Below are 22,707 nucleotides of genomic sequence, written 5' to 3' on the forward strand. Positions count from 1 at the left end.
TTTGGGCCTTCTCAGCGCGAGCTCTTAATTCAATAACCTATAATCTGTATCATTGGTAAGGCGCTTCCAGTTTACGGTAAATTACATTGATAGATGGTTGGTCACAGCCCTAAAACGCCAATCCCTCCCTTCATCTAGATATACCAGTTCTAGCGGATTACCAATCTTAATTAAAGGGATCCCGGGTCTAACTGAGCTCCAGTACCTTTACCCCTCTGGCAAAAGAGGCTTTTAAACTCAAAAGGCAACCATTGTTTTGTCCTGATGATGGACCCCATCATTTAGCAAGGGGTCCGAAACGTCGTCGACCTAGTGTGTACCATATACCTGTGATATTATTAGTTACAAAAAATGTGTAATGGTACCTATAAGATATTCTCTGTCTAAATTTCAACTTTTCAGAGGTTGTTGATTTTGCCTTACAAGCCCTTTTATGTATGTTGTTCGTGTAATGTTGTGGCTGGGTACAGGTTGTGCCCCACGCACGTGAATTGTTGAAGGTGTTATTGTGTTTTGAAAACATTTTCTGATTTAAATACATATTTTGAGGACCTCTGCCCGGCTGGGCATGTCTTCTACAATATAGAACTGACTGAGTCTATATTTATTTGCAACTAATTGTCTTGTTGTCAGGGACCACTGTTGTTTTCCATATATGGGTATCCTATACAGTAAAAATCCCAGAGATGCTTTGCAGTTTAATATGGATGTCCTTGTTAAAAGTCTGAAACGAATGCAAGGCTAGTCCCTTCTATTTCTGTCATGGTCAGGTCAACTGGATACTAAAATGATGGTTTTTCCAATTATTAATTTCTTTCTCATGAAGCTACCTATTTAAATTCCAGTGAAATAGTTTATGGCTATTGATAGAATCTTATCAAAGTTTTTATGGAGCGGGAAACCTTCACAGACTTCTCTACAAAGTTTAAAATTAACGAAATCAGTCAGAGGTATTAATTTGCCTGGCTTCTCTTTCCATCATAAAGCATTAGTTATTAAACCTAATCAAAGCTACTTTCTTGAACCTTCGGACCTTTCACACAAATTGTGGTTTCAGCTTAAATTAGCCCATATATCCCCTTTCTTTCATACTATATATATGCCTTATCCCTCTAAATATTGGGTACCACAGTTATTTCTCACTCTTGTTCTCTTTTCAAGCCAAACTTGGTTGTTCATCTTCCCCCGCGGGACTAATTCCTTCATGGTCCAATTTGGTATAATACACAGCAACTCGCAAATGGTAAATCGCTTTTTTGGTGGACCTTGGTAAATAAGGGTATTTAAAGTTTCTCAATTGATGGTGGTGGTGAGGGATGTTTGGGTTTTTACCAGAGTGGAGTCCCAGGCTATTGGTGATGGTGAAGTACTGAATTTTTCCATCGTCATTTTGCCACACTTTACACTGGGTGGTACTCTGGTGTATAGACCCCGCCGGCCCCATGGGAGCCTTTTTGAAAGCTTTGGATGAGGTAATTGTCCCCAGGGCTCTGTGCTTCTCAAAATGTTTACTCCTCTGTGATTTTAACAGCCATTGGGATTGAGGGGAGGCAAGTGATACGAGGGATTTACGGGACTCGCTTAACCTGGCGCAACTCACCCAATGGACTAGCTCTCCGTCTCATAGTGGGGGGCATATTTTAGACCTGGTTTGTTCCAACTTTCCACTAAGTGTCAAAGAGCCCCTTCAGACATCCTGGTTTTATCATTATTTGATCCAATGCTAATGGACCATTCAGATGCCGCACTCTACAAAGGGACATCCTCAAAGTAGACCTTCTCCAAGAATTGACTCTTAGGCTCTGAGCAGGGTTCTGTAAGAAACCCACCCCTCCATTGCTACTCATTTGGAGGGAGCTCTAGAGAGCTTTTGTAATTGGCTCTCTCAGGCAGTTGAATACTTATCTCTGCCCCTAACTAATAAGCGAGCTAGAAACGCCCCTTCAAAACCCTGGTATCTAGCAAGCTTAAGGAGCTAAAACAGCTCTGTAAAAAATGTGAACGTTGCTGGAGACGGGCCACCTGCCCTTTGGCCTAAACAGCACTAAGGAAGGCACAGAGAGATTACTATATTGGGATTAGGGAGGCTAAAAGCAGTTAGTACACAGAACGGATTGCTATGTCCAAAAATACCTCAAAGGAAATTTTCTCTATCGTGCAGAGCTTTTTGACCCCCGAAGCTGAGTACATTGCCTCACCTTCTGTGGCATGGTGCGAAAGTCTTTCCTGCTGCTTCATTAATAAAATTCAGGTGATTCAGGACATCTTTGGGACTAGCTCACCTGGGCCGGCAATGGCTTACTGTAGAAATTCCACAGTGTCCAATTTTCATGTATCCCCCTGATGGGGTTCTCTCCTATTGGCTTGCTTGACTCTTTGTTGATCCTTAAATCCTTGAAATCTGGTTCCCCTGTGGATCCTTGTCTAGCAAGATTGCTAGCAGCGGCTGCCGAGGTGGTTAATCCTGAAGTCAACACAATCATAAAAATGTCACTTCAGACAGCCATAGTTCCACCTGAGTGGAAGTAGGCCAAACTACTACCATTATTAAAAAAGGCTTCCCTAGATCCTAATACTCCGGCTAGCTATCAACCCATATCTCTTCTTCTGGCCATGGCCAAGGTATGTGAAAACGCAGTTTACAAGCAGTTGGCCACCTTTGTGGAGACATCCGGAGCCCTTCATCCTGCTCAATCGGATTTAGGGCAATGTATAGTATAGAGACGTCCCTTGTTGAAATATCGGAGGCGATAAGAGAATGCTTGGATGCCGGCTGTAGAGTGGCCCTCATTTTGCTGGACCTCTCCGCCGTGTTCGATACGGTGCCCCACCGTCAATTACTTGTCTTTTGAATATTGGTCTTTCTGGTCTAGCTGGGGGCTGGATTAAATCATTTGTTGAGGACAGAACTCAGCAGGTATGGATACCTCTGTTCTCCTCGGCCCCTAGAAGTGTGACCACGGGCATTCCACAGGGCTCTACCTTGAGTCCTCTCCTCTTTAACCTCTACGTGACGCCCCTGATCTACTTAGCAGAGGAAATGGGAGTGAAGATCATAGCTTATGCTGATGATACTCAGCTTCTTTTTACAAGGAAGGGAAACTGCTTGTCCCCAGACCAAGCTAAAAACTGTCTCTCTGCCGTTTTCAAATGGCTTGCACTCTCACAACTTAAGCAATGAGGACAAGTCGGAAATTCTACTGTATAGCTCGTCCCCCCCATATTTTAGGGAGGTGATCTGGCCTACATAGTACCCCATGCCAAAGTCTATTGGCAATCCAGCTAAGAATTTGGGGGTGTCGTTCAGCGAGGACCTCCGGTTCTCCCCTCAGATAAAGAGACTTGCTGGTATGTGCTTCGGCATATTGAAATCTCTTGGAAAGTTCCTGCCTCTGCTCCCCAGACCAGCCAAGGAGATGGTGACACGAGCCCTTATCCAGTCACGCATTGACTATGTCAATGCATTGTACATTGGCTTGCCTGGATATCAGCTAAATAAAAATTACAAACAATACAAAACGCAGCTGCTACAGTTTTACTTGGCATTCCTGGAAGATCTAGCATGAAACAACATCTTCAGGACCTACACTGGCTTCCTGTGGCCAGACGTGTCCAGTTTAAGACCCGCATTCTCGCTCATGGAGCGTTGCATGGAACGGAGCCACCCTATCTCAGAAAACGCTTTATTTTCTGTGAGCCCAAAAGACAACTGCGCTCAGCCGTGCAGCATTTAGTTGTGATTCCCCTTTTTCGTCTCTCCCGCACGGGGGCAGTTCTTTATCCTTTACGGCCGCAGTAGCCTGGAATGCCTTTCCCTTTGAACTACGGAACACCCAAGACCTCAGGCTGTTTAAGAAGCACCTGAAGATTCTGCTGTTTAAATAAGTTGCGCTTCTCTCAGTCTCACTGCTTTTTAGTTGGCGTCCACGCCGGGACACTCTTGCATAGCCGTGCGCGTTACAAATGCCAATAACATAACATAACATAATTCTATTATTCCTTTTACAACTCTCTCCTCTTTATTTAATCTTTACCCGAAATTTCTCAAACAATATCAGATCGTACAATACTTGTTGGTTTCTATACGGACAACTCCTCCTCCCCCTCCATATAGGGAAACTCTCCGCTACCCTCTCACAGACGCATACTTCATGCTTCAAAGACCTCAGTAATCTATAAAACACTGATAATCCCCCTCTTTAGATAGGGAAAAGAATACATTGGAGTTCTTTTGGGAATCAGACTTGGGTTCTAATTGGAGTAACTAACTCTGACTGAAAATATGTGAAAAAATGTATTCCACAGCACGTACCACCAACCTTACCCAAACACTATATCACTTCTAAATTAGGCTTTATTACACACCTGAACACTAACTAAAAAGTGATCTATTCTGGCAAAATTCCACCCATATTGGTAACTTTATTCAATGTTCATTTTATGTCCCAAGATATCCATATTCTGGAGACAATTATGGGCAGGAATTGGAGATATCACCAAAGTTTACATTCCATTTTCCATTGTTTAATTTTTAGGTGGTATCTGGCCTCAAAATAAATTACTGCGCAAATGTGTGGATGTATTGATTGCTTATGCATTCCAGGTGATTACAACTAATTGGAAATCTGAGGACAATATCTCATAACAATGGTTGTACTTGATTTTTCATAACCACTGTCTTGATCGGTATAGTATTTACTCCTCAGGCCAGATGTACGAGCAACAATTTTTGGACTCTTTAAATTGCGTCGCAATAGAGACTCACTATTTGCGAGTCACAAATTGGGATGTACAACAATGTTAAAGACACTGTGATTTCCAATGGTGTCGCAAATTGCAAGGCTCATGAATATTAATGAGCCACTCACACTTTGCAACCCCATTGGGAATGGCAGACCCTACCAGGTATGGTGGCCTGCTGGGCTCAGCAGACCACCCTGTCTGGAACTGCTTTTAAGTAAAGCAGTTTTTTTCTTAAAGCAGACTGTTTTCCTTAAAGAAAAGCGAGATGCATTTATAAAAAAAAGAAAGAAATGTTTTCGTTTCATTTTGTAAGGGCAGGTAGTGGTCCCTGGGACCACTGCCTGCTCTTAAAAAATATATACAGAGCCTGTCACAAAGGGGAAGCGGTCCTCTGTGGACCCCTTCCCATTTGCGACTCCATTACCACCATCTTGAAGAGCGTGGTAATTTGCGAGTGTTTTACGACCGCAATTGCGGTAGCAAATCATTGGTACATAGCTTTTGGTCACTATTAAGAAGGGAATGCCCCTTCCTAATAGCGAGTCGCAAAGCCTATTTAACGAGTCGTAAATAAATTATGACTGGCTAAAAATGTTTTGTACAAGGCCCATGAGGTTTTTGCATGCACAAGCGGGTCAGAAACCCGTTAGCTCCTGCAAAAATAAGTCGTACATTTGGCCCTTCATCTTTAACTGGAAAACAGGACGGACTTTGGGAACCACCAACTACATATTTGTCTGAACATATTCGCGATACGATGTAACCACTTATTGTACTTAAGCATTGGTATTATGGGTTGTTGCTCATGCATTCTTCTATTTCTAATATGGTTCTTGTTTATCATACAATGTATTTTTACATGGTCAAGTTTTTCTTAACAACTTTACAGTATTTACAGTTTCTCCTTTTCTTCTCGCCTCCTTCTCTTCTTCTTCTGTTTTTCCATATTCCCTCTTCACTTTCCTTTAATAATACTATGTTCAATCCGGTTATCTGAATCCTATGGTTATTTGTATTTATGACGCAGGCTTGAGCCTTCGTATTTAGTCGTTCATCTGTGTTTCATCGCTCTGTACTGGTTTGCCGGAATTCATGTATAATTTACATTTCTCCAATAAAAAAACTAAACTTAAAAATAAAAAAAAGAGGTTTGTGAAAGCAAAGCCCAAGCAAATTTACGGTGGCACTCGTTTTACTATGCAATATTTGCTCTAATGATTTGGGTGGTGGTCCTCAAGCCATCGGGGTGTAACGAAATGTACTGACATTCTCATCAGAAAATTATTCTAAAGACGCCTCTTCGTGCATAGTGGTAACTGGCCATTGGCGGGACAAATACCACTGGCTCAAACAAGTATCCAAAAATGCTGTTTTGCACTCCCTTCCCATTTTAACCGCTGAATTACACCAAACTGAAAGCTGGCAGGAACTGCTCTTACCAGACACAAATTTATTTTTCTCTTACCTGATTCTTCTGACCTCTGCATTGCACTAGACTCAGAACTATTAACATTTATAAGCCAGGTTCACTGCTTAGCATCACACAAGAGACGGGCCACCATTCTGAATACGTACATTTGAAATCGGACAACTTTGCTAGGCAAACCGTTAATGATTAGCTTCTTCAACTCCGATTGCTCTCATCAAAATAACACTCTTCTAAAATTGTGTTGATTGTGAATACAACTCACTCTGAACAGAATTAAAACATTTGAGATATTCCGCAGTAAGTAAAGGTTGTGGTAGTTCTCTGATGAACAGCTTTAAAATGCTTGCCGCATCATGCTGCTTTACACTGTCCCAGTTGAAGAGACCCTCATGGAACTTGGATTCCAGTTCTTGGCAGATATTCTTGAAGGGAATGGAAGAGACAATCAATACTTTAAAAAAAAATGCAATCACCATATAAATATACAAATTTTTAACTGTAACATTTAACCCAGATCTCACATAAAAGAAGAATAACTAATCGTCAGGTTAGGCTATGGAGATAAGATCATTACTCCACAATATGATTTCATTGACAGCCCAGAGCAGAGTTAAGAAGAAATTCAAAAGCACACTGATTAGCCATAAAACTACCACTTGTGAACAAAGGGAATATATACATTTTCATCTAGTGTAAAACATGTATCAGATTAAAATCCAATGGTTAAAATCGGTGGGTGCCTCAATGGGAGGAACAAACTTCCTAAAAACTGGCCCCTCCACTAAAGCTAAATGAACATTTCCTAGATACCTCACCAAGATGCATCATAAGCAATAGTCTATGTAAACCAGGATTGAGTACAAAGCCACACGTCATCTGGGGGTAGACAGGGGTCGCTGCTGCGACCTCTAGCTTGCTTCCCACTACAACGGGCACTTCCTTTGTGACCCTTGGCCTCAGATGAGGCAAAGGTTTTGAAGTTCTAGGAGTGGCTAGGAGCAAGCTAGAGGTTGCAGCTGGGAGCCCTGACTACCCCCAGAAATATCATCCATATAACAAAGGTCAGATAACTATTTCACTCACCTCCATTTTTAAGGTAAGAAGAGTCATTTTAATCATAATATACGCTTCCCATAGTTGTATTTGGTCTCCATTGAAGCTTGCCCTGGGCATTACCTTCAATGTAAGGCTGACAGACAGCCCCATCCTCCGTTTTAAGCCATCCAAAAAATACTTTTTTTTCAATTAGGAACTGCATAGTTTTAGCTTTTATATATGCCCATTGGTTTTCACTCAACATCCTTAGGGCATAAGCCTGCAGCTGAATAAGGATCATCAGTTAGCAACAATATAGAAAATTATAAACCCAAAAGCTTGGAGTTCTAAATTAAAGATGAAAAGCACGCTCTTGGTGCACCAATTCAATCCATATGCATTTGAACAATCTTAAAGCCACTCTCCAGTATTTAGCTTCAAATCATCTTCTAACAGTAGTGGTTGAGCTCCTTTGTAGGAAAGTAGGATCTGCTTCTTATGGTAACCCCCCATTTATGCTTGATGTTATGCTACTTTTACTGGTCTGACTGGGAACCCTCCAATCAGGACCCCAGTCTATCTGCTTTCTCCCTAAACTGGTGTGTTATGTACTTAGGTACACTCCAGATTGGATAATGGGGTACCCTTGTCAGTCCTTAGCATATGGTGCACATGTACCCAGGGCATAGGTACCCCCGAGGCCTCTCATGGGCTTAAGCATGTATTATGCCACACCTGAGAGGCCATGCAAAATGGAACTACATGCCTGCCATTGCAGCCTGTGTAGGTTGGTGCATGCATCACTTACTTAAGATATAGGTTTACTATATCAAAGGGTCACTGCACTTAAAACATATAAGTCACCCCTATAGCAGGCCTTTAAAATCCTGAAGGCAGGGTGCTTGGTTCTGAGTGAGAGGGTGCCCCTGCAGCCTAGAGTCCTTGTTCCCAGTTTGTCAGTGTAGCAGCCATAGACTCCTATAATGGCTGAAACAAACCTTATTGTGTTTGGTGTCAAACATGTTGGAATTATACCCCCACACCAGTAACCAGTGAGGGAGGTATGATTCCACCCCTCAGAAGCGTCCTTCATGTGGTTCCTGGTGGTCTGGGTAACACCTTCTAGTCCCGGACAACACAAAATGCTTGCTGCTGACCAGAGACACATTTCTGCCCTCCTTCTGCTGAGCCAAGCTCGAGCAGGGGCAGGCAGTACAATAGACATCCTGTCGTTGGGAGGAGTGACCATCTCCCCGACAGGATGTAGTGTATTAGGGCTTAGTGGGTGCGCTTGTCAGCAACTGAAAGTCTGCACAGGGGGCACATTTGGTGTTCCTGTGCATAGTCCAGTTCAAACCAGTCCTGGGAGCCGTAGGCTCCCGCTATGGTACGAAACTGGACAAAGGACATGGGAGTAACCTCCCCCAGACGCTACCCTGTATCTTTCCAACCCTCTCCTGTGGGTACTTAAGGGCTTACCTGGCTGTAGGACCTTAGATTCATCTTGGAGAAGATTCAGAAATGTAACCACTGCACTTGGACCGTCTGGGCACTCTGGACTTTGCTGGACTTCGTTTGGGCCTAACTTTGTCTCTCTCTCTCTCAGACTCCTGCAACGTCTGTACCTGTACACCATACAGGATCTGTGCAGGACCTGTGGAGCATCCAAGACACCTGAAGATAATCTCCCTTGGAGTGAAGGAGTCACTCCTCCTGCATTCGCAAGCACCGCACCACTACTGAGTGGTCTGCTCTTCCTAAGCTCCTATGGACTCCGAAGGGTCCAGCAACACAGGAGGTGGGTTCCTACGTGCCTTGAGGCCCGAGCTGCCCTCTCACCAAGTTTGAGGTCAGAATCCCTCAGTGCTCGTTGGCAGTTCGGCAACAAGTGCATTGGGCTCCGTGTAGCCCAAACTTCTGGCAACTTTTGCTGCAAAGATCTTTGACCACCTCACACTGAGTGCTCCATGGCCTGCTGTTTTGTAAAGCTGCTCAAGGTCCTCTCGCAACTCCAATGCCTCCGGCCTAGGGGTCCAATTGAGGGTCATCTTTGTTTTCCTTGGGCTCCCCTGATTGCTCGGGCCTGCCCTGACTTCCCTGTGTGTGGTGAGTCTCCTTGGCCTTGCTTGTCCAAACCGTACACTTCCTTGACCTTCTACATGGGTTGCCATTACCAAGGCTTGTTGGTGCTCCCTCTGAGCACCGCCTCCTCAGCACTCAACATACTTTGTGGGACAGCTCGTATCCGACTCCTGGTTATCCTGGACACAGCCTGGTCCCCGCAGCTGCAGAGTCAAGGACCCCGTCAACTATACTGAAGCGCCAGACATCGTGGGCATTCGTCTTCTGAGCCCCTTGTCACTCTCCAGTGACCCAGACTCTGTCCTCTCTGCTTTCAGGTGGTCTTCAACAAGAATCTATGTTTATATTCCAATGTACACTTTCTCCCCTTCCAGCAGTGGCACTTTCTCGAAGTCCTCCATTGGTTTCACAGCAGTTTCCGATACCACTTCAGACCTATGCATCCGGCGTCACTAGGATAGGTAACTCAAGTGCTTCGGTATCCACAGGTGGGGAGGCTCTCCAACCTTCTGTCATCCATTAGGTTTCTTAGAAGTTAACTGGGAAGGGTCCTTACACTCTACATATCCAACCATGACTTTCACATAGACCTGTAAGGAGCACGCGGTCGTATTCTCACACTGTACACGAACTCCGTAGGGTTTCTAACTACTCACCTTGGGTGGTTCATTGGAGGTCCCAGCAATTCTACCTCCTCTCAACACCGTCTTGACTCGATTCGTGGTTCTAATAGCACTTTCTTAGTATATGGTTTGGTCCCCCAAGGGGCCCACTGTGTATTAGTGTTATTTACAGTTATTTCTTTGCTGAAGTATTGTGTGCGAATGTATGATGATACTACGCGATCATGTTGATTGCGGTATGTTACAACACAGGCTTTACCACACAAGTCATTTCAACGACTTGTGCTGGAGGGCGCTGGACTTAGGGATAGTATGATTTACTATTCCAACACCTGTCTGCGTACAGTAGGGAAGGGGTTGGAATAGTAAATCGTACTATTCCTTAGCATACAGCGCCATCCAGCGCAAGTCGTTGAAACTACTTTCGTTGTAAAGCCAGCGTTGTAAACCTACTGCGGTGAAACGCCAGCATAGTAAAGGTTGTCTCCCGTTGTGTGCTTTGTGTCTATCTCTGTGTACGAGATACTTTAACGTACTAGACAGTGTTATATAATAAATACATATGTTTAACTACTGTGTGGTTCTCTTTATGGATTCTCTCAAAACAACATTATGGGGCCTCTGCAGAATGTGATGATGGTCCCTTGAGTCTCCCTTATTTCATAGATATATATTGGCTAGGGCTAAATGGGGACCCTCGAGGGTTGAAGACTCCTTGAGGGGACCTGTATTATGCCCCTTTCTGGTTGGTATGCTTAAATTAATGTGCTAAAAGACAGCCCACCAATTGATTAGCCCATTCATGGCCATAAGGCAATGACTTTTACTAATTCCCAGTGTTTGAACACGGTGTTTAATTTGTAAAAGAATGAGTGACTGAGCCCAAAGATTTTTTCAGAAGCCTGCCGAGGATGATGCTTAATGTTGGGGTTGCTAAATGTCAAGGATGTCTAGTTGATCCAACTAATGTCTCTTGCATCTACCACCAAACACTGTCTGACCCTTTACCACACTTCTGGAGGAACCATTTCATCCTTGCCTTCTTCCTTTGGCACTTTTTTCCATCTTTCTGTTCCTGGCTCTTATTCCTCTTTTCTTTCTCGTTTTAATAAATGTCCATTCTACTTTTAAATTGGACTTTTATCTGAGTTGTTAAATCGATCAGCCTTAGGGTGGTTGTTGGAAAGTGGATTATTGGTAGGGACAAATGTAGGTCTGCCACTGGCAATAAGGCTACTAACACAGTAAGGGCTCAGAATAGGTCTTAGAAAATTATTCCTATGCTCAACCCTTGGTAACATGGCTGCGAGCAGGCAGGCTTAACTTCAAAGACAGGTATGTAAAGCATTTAGATACACCAATTCAGTAAATAATTAAGACACAACACAAAATAAAAATCCAGCATCAATTTATAAAAATAGGAAATGACACCAAATTGAAAAGAATCCCTCGTAGGGAACCAGAGATATGAATTTTTAAAGATTAGTCACTTTCTGGTGCTTAGAAACAGTGCCCCTTTTGATAATTATGTTGCCTTTGACAGGAACACATTCACCTTAAGCAATTGTTCTGGAGGATCTCTCACCAGTCCTGTGCAGCCACCTCCAGTAGGCTGGGTCCAGTTGGAACTCCTTCCTGATGTTCTTCTTGTGGGTCCCAAAGTATCCAACACACAATCCAAGGTTCTGGAATCTCCAAGATGGTCCCTGAAAGTGCGAAACTTCAATTACCACAATCCACTTGGACAAAACCCTTATAAATCCACTGGTTGTACTCCAGGCTGGGGATTCTTTGTGGTGATGGTCCAGGTGAGCTCTGTTAACTTGTACCTTGCAGGGAGACCAGTCTTTAGTCCTATTGAAGCAAGTTTGATCCACAGGGCTGCAGTTTCAAATGGTGCAAAAAGATGCAAGCTCCAAATTGCAGGCATGAGGAATACACATTCAACTCTTCAGCGTGGACTTCGGTTTCAAAAGCAGGTATGAGAGGCACTGCCCCTCTCAGATACTTATTCAGTGTTCTCTGGGGTCAAGAGTACAGCACCCCTTTCCAATGAGCTGCAGGGTTCCACTCAAAGGTCTGACCACTTCCTGCACAGTGTGGCAAAATGCTAACCCAGAAACCACTATTCTTCCAAAATATCAATATGTCAGAATTTTCAGCAGGGAGAAAAGAGCTGGCTAAACACACCCCTAGGATGGCTAATCTCCTTAGTGTCTCCCCCTTGCATCTACTCATTCCTTTCTTAAGCCTAGAATCTGCCTTGGGTCAAAGAGAAGAGTTATAACTGATGTCTTTATCTTTTCTTCCCCTTCTCTTGAAGAACATTATTTACTGACCCTCCCCCTGACTCTGGCATTCCTATGTCCAGCAACCTCTCCTCCCAGGGAGGCTTCCTAACCCCCAGGGGTCATTTATCATCTCTTCAAAGCAGCCAAGCTTGTATAACGTATTGTCTGTGCATTTTACAATACATTCAACAATACGATTTTGTTGGATTCATCATTACCATTCTACTGAGTCTTTTGATCATAGTTTTATGGCTTTTCTTTCACCAGTTATTAACTAATAACCGTTCCCAATTTTAACCTATGGCATAGGATTTGCAATGTGTAAAAGTGATTTGGGCCATTTTTCTAGCACCAGGGCTTACAAAAACATATTTTTATAAGTACACAATAGGCCTGTGCACACATCAACGGTGTACGCAGAGCAATGTTTCTTGGGGTACACTTCTCATGAGATGGTATTACAGTAATTATACAGTGAATAGCACATGAAGAAGAACAATCGGAAATATTGTTTTTTTTTTATTCTGATCGATTGCCCAGCCAACACGTGTTTCATCTAGGTGGTAACCCAAGACTTCTTCAGGGCTGAAAGGATGTACAATAAGACAAAAATCAGACACTAAAACCCGTTGGGTAATGGATGTGCATAATGCATGGCGACAGATGATAATGTGATTAGGCACCCTGAGTAACGATACGAAGGGAAGGAGAACATCAAAATTCGGAGGGTGGGTGGTTCAAAAGTGTCGACCAACTGGTGGAGCTGGGAATAAGCTTCACTGAAAAAGTGATGCCTATTTCCAGCTCCACCAGTTGGTCGACATTTTTGAACCACCCACAATTGAAGAAATCATACTTTCCTAGTCCAGCCGGGATGAAAGTGAGCAACCTCTCTTTCCCTCACCCATGCTCTTGCACAGCTCTCCTTGCACCACCCCCTCTGAATTTTGATGTTCTCCTTCCCTTTGTATCGTTATCTCCCTAGATCTTACATACCCACCCTGTCCGCTACCAGTCATTCAATAATGTGCTACATTAGAACCTGCTACCTTCCTCATTTTCCTTGCGCTCTCCTATTGTCCTCTCTTGCACTTTTCTGATACTCTCCCCTTTTCCCTCATCTTCCCTCTCTTGCACTCTCTCTTACTTTGTTGTCACTGAGATTCATGCACTTGATTGTATTCTATATCATGTGTCATAGTAGCTTCAGCAGCGTTTCTGCTCCTGTAACTAGAAATACATATGTGTGTTCACAAGCACCTCGTACCATGTCACTAGGGGTCCAGCACTTTTAAAAATAGATCAATTGGATCTGGTATTCACAGGTTTTGTCACTCAGGGTGCCTAATCACCATGTCACCGGTCGCCATGCATTATGCACATCCATTACCCAACAGGTTTTAGTGTCTAATTTTGTCTTATTGTATTTCCTTTAAGCACTGAAGAAGTCTTGGATTACCACCCAGATGAAACTGGCTGGGCAATCGATCAGAATTAAAAAAGAACAAATAATATTTCTGAGTGTTCTTCATGCGCTATTCACTGTATAATTACTGTAATACCAGCTAATGAGAAGTGTAACCCCAGAGAAATTGCTCTGCGTACACCGTCGACGTCTGCACAGGCCTATAGAGATTTTATTGACCTTGTGTCTTTCTTCAGGGATACAGGGTTAGCCCCAACCTGTGGCACCGTCTTAGATTTACTGCAACTTTTACAGACGCACAAACAAGCAGGCACCATCGTATACCGCATATGCATAGACCATTTCCTTCGCAGCGCATATTTTATAAGTACTCTACATATATCTACAGGAACCCCATCCCAGGAAAACCTAGGGGAGACTTTAGGGGTCCTGAATATGTAAAAATATTGTAGATCCTCCCTCCACAGTGCTCCCACCACCAAAGTCAATTTTGGGCAGCACTTTATAACAATGTAGGGAAGAAATGTGCAATTCCACCTTACCCAGGACATATAAAACTCATTTATAAGGGTCCACCTTATAGATACCTGACCCACTACCCCTGGGACACCTAGGGGAGACCCTGGGGGTACCTAATAAGCCCAACCATTATAGGTTAACCATTTTTAAGTGCCCCAAACACAAAAAAGTCGAGTGTGGTCACAACTTACTTTTTAAAAGCAGTCCTGTAGCACAGAGCCACTTTTAAAAATACCTCAGGCTTCAGCAGTGCACACATGCAAGTGGAGAAAGGGCTGCTGGCCTCTAAACCGCCATGTCATATTATTATACTAGGGACTCATAGGAAGTTTCAATACCACTGCCCTATTTTGTACTAGGGCCCTGTGGGGTAGGTCATACCAATCACAGGGATATCCCAACCTTAGTGTACTCTAGTGTATGTAGGGGTTTACATTGTATTCTAAGTGTCTTTTTCAGCATAGCACTGGTCCTGGGCCTGGTTAGGCAGAGCCCAGGGCCAGTCAGAGTCAGTTACCACCAGTACCAGTCAGCAAAAAGTTGGGGGATGCCCAGGGCACAGGATGACTTTGCAATAGTGGTGTTCCACTAATCCTTTTGCTTTTACCCTTCACGTTTTTGCTTAATCTTTTTGTTGGTTTTAGGACTCTGAGCACTTTACCATTGCTAACCAGTGCTAAAGTGCATGTGCTTCTTCCCTAAACATGTGTAATTGCTGTATACTTCATTGACTATTTAATGTACTTTTAAGTCTCTTGTAAGGTGGTATACCATATACACAGTGCCTCTGTGGGCAGTTTACTGCCTCTTTGACTTGCCTTAAACTCGCCTTTTATTACATATAAGTCACCCCTAAGGTAGGCACTAGGTATCCCTATGGCAGGGTGCTATGTAAGTAAAAGGTAGCACATGTACTTTTATGTTTTACATATCTTGGTGGTGCCAAACAGCCTAATTTGTTTTTCACTATTGCAAGGCCAACTCCTCTCATAGGTTAGCATGAGGAATTCCTTAATACACTTTAAAGCTGTTGTTCCTGATCAGCGAGGAGTAGTGGTTTCATGTTTCATATGTTTGGGATGTTACTGATGAATCCTACTTACTGGTGCAGTTGAAATCAGTATGTAAGATCAATGCATAAGCCTTCATCTTTTAATTTCCAAATATTAGGAGCAATCTCCAAAAAACTCAAGAGGACATAATATTATTCCTGTCACAGATCTATGCCTCACATGAGATTTAGGAAATAGGGAGAATGTACCCCAAGTTTTAAAGTAACCAGAGGTATAAGCCAAGGCTGCGTCCTAACCCCTCACATCTCTTTTCCCTCTAAATAAATGGAGTTGACAAGAAATTACAAGAAATAGCCGCAGATGCGGCCAGAGTAGGTGTGCTCCTCTACGCTGATGATGCAGCCTTGTTATCTTGAACAGCAAATGGACTCCAAAAGTTGATTAATGGTGTTGTGCCCTAAATGGAACAAAAGGATCTAAATCTATACCTGGGAAAAACCTTTTTTATGGTGTGCAGGAGGGGGAAGATGAAAAAGAAATCTCACTATGCGAGGGGCTAAAAACTAGAAGAGGTTTATATTTTTTACTATCTTGGTGTGCTGTTATGAAGTTCTAGCCAGTGGGGGAATCATATACATTTAGCGTACTTTAAATTTAGAAGGACGATAAAGGCTCTGTTTAGATTTGCCACTAAAATTGGACATAAATCAATAAGCAAGACGCTGCTGCTGTACAGGAGTAAGTGCATCCCCACTGTCACATATGGGGCAACCCTTTGGGGTCTGGCGGGGCACTCAATTCTGCAAAAACAGGAGAATTATTGTCTGTGTAGACTCCTGGCAGTTCCCCGCTCTATACCATTGTAAATAACCTTTCTCAATGGCACCATAGATCAATGTGCTTTAGTAGAGTGGCAGAACATTTGGAGCAAGGCTGGTACAAACATTACAAGGGACTTAATCAATGAGTGCCTTACCCTATGTTACTATGGTAAGATACATGGTTGGCTTATGTTAACAAACTACTTCAGGGAAACAATAAAAAAATGTACTATTGAATGTCCTGCTCGTGTTTTTTACGGTTTAGTAAAAGAGAACAAATTGATTTTTACTAACAAACATGATTTAGAGAGCGAGAACAAAGATAGAAAAACAAAACAATCCTCATATTTGTTAGGGTCATTACCTATGTATCTGTTAAAGGTCATTGGTGTATGGAAGATATTTTATTTTACTAGATTTCGAATGGGCACTCTGCATCAACTTCTTGTATTCCTGAAAAGAGGCATGTGGTCCAAAACGTACCAAAGTGCCCATGTGATGGGAAAGCCACCCAATCTAAAATTCATTTTATTCTCATCTGTGAGGCTTTATTGTGATGTTAGAAAGCGTTTTATACGACCATTATTTTTATTAGTGAAGTTTTTATCTTATCAAGAAGCTTAACAATGTGTGTGTGTAACCTCGAGTCAGATAACAATTGCCATGCCGTCTCTACATATATTACCTGTTCCATCATCAAAAGAAAGCCACTTGCCATGCATGCCTGGCATAAGATATCGATTTAGGATGCCTGTATAAAAATCCTGTTAAGATACAGTTTTTAAAGTAGAGATTGCGGACTTTGCACACTTATGATCTTTTACGACATTTTGTTAACTTGCATATTTAAAAAAGGAGAGCTAAAGAAATTGATTGTGTGCTCTATTGTAATGCTTATCACACTATCCATCAATATTAATTTCTGATGTTTCTAATTCATATTTCATTGACATCCATCCTATTTTATTTATTTTTGTTTCTTTTTACGTATTGAAATAATCTTAGTGACTATTTTGCAACTATGAAATTCTATATTTGTATGACATATAAACTCGTATTCTGTTTTCCAGTGTTGTAGGTCTAAAGAACACGATTTCTACTAGTCTTGTCTCGTGTTTTACTTCTGGGGAAAAAGATGGATTGAACCTTTCCATCATGGAACAGAAAATGCTGAGTTACTCTCAGAATGGTTTTTCTTACCAATAACATAATTCGGTCCTTGAGTCAGGCACATTTTATTTGCCCTCATTTGGCTCTTAACTGACACGGACATTGATGCATATTGTCCACACAATGTCCTGAATGTATCCACATTCTTGTAATTCAATGCCAAATACTACAGTGCTCTCATACGGGGCCCTCATATGTGCCTCCTTTAAAATCTATTCAGGCTGTCGCAGCTCAACTGATTTCTGATGTATCTGATGTAGGGCAATGTAGTGCATTGCAATGGCTACCTACTACAGTACTATCTATGTAACAGATAGGATCCACAATAGCTAAAATGAGCAATTTCGGAATGGAGAAACTTACTTGATTTGGCTTTTTTTGGAATTCAAAATGTGCTGTCACTCAATGGCAAGTTCACTTGGCATGCAAAACTCCTAATGTGGCCTAACGGCTAGAGCAGTCAACCTCGAAGCTGGGGAACTGGGTTCGAGTCTCAGCCGGGACGCTGAACATCCTGTGATTCTGGGCAAATCTCTTAATCTCTCTGTGCCCAACATAAAGAATATGTCCATCTCTAATCCAGATGGTGCTCATGTAAAGTGCTCTGATACCTTCGGGTTGACTTTGTGCTATATAAAACTCCATCGGAAAAAAAAAAGAAGGATCAATTCCTATATGTAAGTTTACTGATTATTCATTTCTTATCCAAGACAGGTAGACGATGCTCTCAGTGTAGGGGATGAAAGTGAAGTCTACCAGCCTGGTCGTCTAGATTAGTTGCCAGCGTTGGTGTGTGTTTTTTTAGAATGTGAAATCCATGTTTCTATCCCAATTCGCTCAGATAAAATAATTTAATCACGCTTAACACTGAATATGCTGTGGTGATCTTCAGATTTTAACCTGGTCACCTCTTCTGTTAATCTTACGCATTGAGCCACTTTCGAATATTTCAGGAGGTACAGGAGGAGTCTTCCAACATTAGGCTGTCATTCAACTCAGACATGCTCACATACGAAACTTACTGAACATAAATATTGGATCACCCTCGCTTCTAGACATGAAATGACCCTAAATCATAATTTTTATTGATGTCATCTTCCTGACCCAGCTGGCCTGTCCATGACGGTATGTCAACCACTTAATATTGCCTCAATCACACTCAGGGCCTGATTAAGATCTCGGCAACTGGTTACTTCGTCACAACAGTGACGGATATCCTGACCGATGAAATATAAATCTCATTATATCCTATGGGATTTATATTTCAGCGGACAAGATACCCGTCACCTCTGTGATGAAGTAACCTGTCTGCCGAGATCTAAATCGGGTACGAAACCAGATTTTATTTTCAATTTACCTATTCATTACTGGAGTCATACACGGTCCCATGATATCTCACAACTTGATTCCGCAGTCAAATCTCTTTCTGATGGATACCTTACCGGGCTTCAAACCTACACTGGCATAATATACAGCGCCAGCACACTTCAGTTAATAATCTTTAAGAGAATTGAATCATTTGGGGATCATAGACTTTGGTGCAATTGTTAAATCCCAGAAGATCTAAAGTCTTGATTAGGGCAATGCCATACTCTTTGACATTTGTTTCTTTTCCCTCTCTTTCCCCGAATGACATCCTCCACCACAATGCCCATCTCATATGTGTGTCTAAGTAATGCCACCATACCTATTCTTCAATCTATAAAGATACCAACGACAATATCCCTCTGAATGTGCTTCCATCGTTTTCATTGACAAAGTTCACATTTCTGCTCGTAGTAAAGTTCACAGCTAGCATCAAGGCTTTCCAACCCTTTGAACCGAAAGTGGCTGCAGCTCTTTCGGGACGGAGAGGTCTCCATTCCATGATCAGGAAAGAGTGGAGCCTGCAAATCCAGTTTAGGCAGGGAGGCAGCTTTCAATGTATGCTTTGTTTCCCAGCTTTAGTGCTCATACAGTTCTTATGAATTTTTTTTATCTTACATTTTACAGCCTTTATTTGTTTAAATGCATTAGTGCCAAACATCAGATTGAAATTGGACCTCTTTTTAGGTCTCGCTAGCGTTGCAGCACAAATGTGCTGCCATCGCTTTGCGAGGCATGCAGTATACACTATAGTGTGGAAGCTGTGTGGAAGCTCCGCCCACTCTCCGGACCATCTTTGTCATTGGATTAGGTCTTAAATGCAGCCTTCCGATTGGTTTTAATCTTGTTAGACCCTCCTCCTCATGGCCATGTCGTCATATGTATACTTCCATAGCTACTGGCCCTATTACTTTTAAAACTCTTTTGTTCCCCCGGCTCCCCCACTACCCACTCGCAAGCCGTGACTTCTCGGCCCATTACCCCCCCTTTTGCCCGGCCGCACTCTTGTTTTATATGCAATAGAACTCGCGTAAATGGGAGTTCAATTGCATTGCAAGTGCTTGTTAAAGTAGTGTGCATTTACATTTGACATGTGAGTGGCGTCTGACATCACATCACTGCCCCTTCCGCCCGCACCACCTCTCTCTCTGCCTCTACTCCCGCACCCCCCCCCCTCGCCTCCTCCAGCTCCCGGCACCGCATAGCTCACCATGGCTAAAACAGCAATTGGTCAGAGTGAGCCCCTTTTCATATCCACGGGACCGGACAGTTGGCCTCAAAATAGATTTGCGGCAGTGCAGAAAAGCACACGCTTCTTGCTCGCAGGCAAAAAAAATATTTAAATTCTTTTAAAGCTACTTGCGTAGTCGCTAAGGGAGTTAGTTGCCTGATTCTTAAATGGCCCCCAATGGGACGTGCAGTACTGCATGCACCCGAGTAGGTGCGCACTGTAGCACAGCCAGCATTCCACACTTATTCCACTTTTACAGCTCTCAGTTTATGTGCCTCCTGCGGGTGGGCGGCTCAAAGGCGCTGCAGCCATTCTATTCCTGGAGCCACCTCCCGATACTGGCCCGTTCGACCCACCATGTCTTCCCGCCGTGGTCTCTACAGAAGCGGCGTTGCTGGACCTGGTAGAGTTTGCTGGGTCGTGACAGGGTCGTGACAGGGTCAGTCAGCCTTTTTTCTCGGGGTGCACTTTTGGGAGGCAAGCTAAGGAGTGATCAATGGGAATTTTTCAGGGAATACTCTGGAAGAGTGTGCTATATGTAAAACGTTTCCTAAACTGTATTTTTATAGTAACAAGGTCATTTAAAAGCCTTGCCGTAGGGCTAAACGCATTGAGACCGAAGTGCAGATTTCTGCCACACATGCTTTGCCCACGCACTTACCACCAACCCATAGCTTATCGTACCTGCGCATGCAAACCTGCAACACTGGACTAACAGCACACGAGCCAAGAGAACACATACAGCTTGTGTGTGACAGTCCCCAGTATTTGTCCTGAGGCGCATTTAAAAAAGATATATTCCTGTTATGCTCTGGAAGTTTAATATCATAGTGTGGGGAATGTGGCCTTTACTTGAGCATTTAACTGCATTCGCGGGTTTATAGGTAGTGGAAATGGCAGCAGAAAACATTTTATTGTTGTAGTTTATATAGCGCGAACTCGTCAAGAAGGTATTAGAGTGCTTTACATGAGCACCAGTTGTCCTACATCAGGACATATTCATTTTATTTTTAGGCACGGGGAGATTGTGATGTGCCGAGAATCACAGGAAGTTTGAGCCTCTCGCGGGACTCAAATCTGGTACCCCACCTTCAAAGAGGCACGGAAACCACGAGGTGGGCGAACAGAAAATCCGTGAACCTCTAGTGAGTGATTTGTTCCCGCCCACCTTTGAATAAGGACCCACATGACCCCTGAGGGGTGTTTATCGGATTTGATTTATTTATATTATGAAGACTGACAGCCCAGGGCTCCTAGATGGATCTGTCATTTAACATCCCCTCACAGGCTTTATTTGCACTTGCTGCCTGGCACTAATGTATGCAGAAGGACAAGTGCTCCCAGGTATGACCCTCGTTGTACATTCCCACCAGACGCTGGGCCTGTCTGTGGTTGTGTCCAGTGGGCACAGCTCTTCTGGAGTGCAGCCCATCCTACATTAGCCCATAGAACAGGCATAATATGTAGCCCGACCCGGCCTCTTATAAGAACATATTCTTAGCGCGCTCTGATGACGCATTCTCGTCACCACTCGGGCACAAGGGGTTTAATCAGGGTTCTCCAAACCGGTCCTGGAGGGCCGGATCCATGCCAGATTTTGTGCATATCCCCATTTAGATAAATGTAGTTATTTTAAAAATCTGGCATGGATCCAGCCCTATAGGACCGGTTTGGAGAACCCTGAATTTAACGCACCGAAATACAATCAAATTACACAAATGTGTCTGTAGGCACATAAGACTAGGCGCGGTGCCCAGCCCTAATGTATGTACATGTCAAAGAGCGTCTGACAACTCCACTTGTACAATCTTTTCAAAGGTTGGCGCTGCCAGACAGTAATGTATAAAGAAAGCACACTCCTCATATCCAGGAGCCCACAGTGCTTTTCCTACTAGGATTGCCTCTGTGTGGTGTGCGACCCTAAGGCATTTAGGTGGCACAATGCTCTTAGACATGACCGCCTTGCACGTTTGCTCTCAGGGTGGCATTGTATGCTGCAGAGCCTTAATGTAAGTTGAGGATTGATTAGATAAAAATAAAGGTCATGTTCTTTGGGAATTGAAGCATCACATTATAATAATCAATATTCAAACTAGCTACAGATCGAAGAAGATGACAGTTTCGTTTACAGTAGCTAGCCTCTGGTGGAAGAATCCGAACACACCACGTACAAAAAGCTATCCTCGTGGAACTCTTTAACATTCAAACTTTGACTAAAGAAAAACTACCTTTAACTTTGCAAGGCTGTAAATGCTCCGAACCCAGCTAACAATGGTCTATCGTTTCCTGAGCAATCTATGCTGCAGGTCAGGCGCCTATCATCTGTCATGCATTCTGCGTTTTATGCTGCACAGGACTTAGTTGGTTCTTCCCTAAGGCTCTGTCTTCATTTTGTACCTCTACACCCGGACATGAACAAACTTTGCCACATCACCACCACTAAAAGGCTGGCCATAGAATGTTGAATGAAAAATGATTAAAACTGCGCGGTGACCACATTCTTTATTATTTCTGCCGGAAAACTAAGCCCTTTTTTAAGGGTTTGGACTAACATTAGTATGTTGTCGGCATTTTATCTGAGGGTTTACAAATCAAACACAAATGAGCACCCATGCACTGTAGCCACATGTGCGAATTGCCAAATGTGTTAATTGGCAGATATAAAGTTACTTGTGAAGGCCGCCGGTAATGTCCCATAAAAATAATTCCAACAAAAAGTAGCGACAGTACACTTGCTGTCCTTTAAAATATTAGCAATAGAGGACGAAACCACATCCCGTGACATAATGGTAGTCGAAAATAGCACTACACCTCATGTGAGACATGATTTGTGGTTAACGTAGGTAGGTCCCATGGCATTTTCATTGGCTCAGCTTGTGAAATGATCATACAATAAGCTGCCATTGATGTAATTATGGGTAGCTTCCTAACGAGTTAATCCTCTGGCCTGAGCCAAAGT

General features: G+C 43.1%; 1 protein-coding gene across 3 annotated transcripts in view; it reads right to left on the reverse strand.

Moving 5' to 3' along the window:
* The window catches only part of ARHGAP18 (Rho GTPase activating protein 18), an 843,873-nt gene that overhangs the window by 230,766 nt on the left and 590,400 nt on the right, over positions 1–22,707 (reverse strand). For all 3 annotated transcript variants that reach the window (XM_078648922.1, XM_078648923.1, XM_078648924.1), the window contains one exon: positions 6,435–6,594. In XM_078648922.1, the coding sequence (XP_078505048.1) occupies positions 6,435–6,594 (160 nt within the window). The remainder of the gene's footprint in view (positions 1–6,434; positions 6,595–22,707) is intronic.

This window comes from Lissotriton helveticus, chromosome 6 (genome assembly GCF_964261635.1).
Source record: "Lissotriton helveticus chromosome 6, aLisHel1.1, whole genome shotgun sequence".
Lineage (NCBI taxonomy): Eukaryota > Metazoa > Chordata > Amphibia > Caudata > Salamandridae > Lissotriton > Lissotriton helveticus.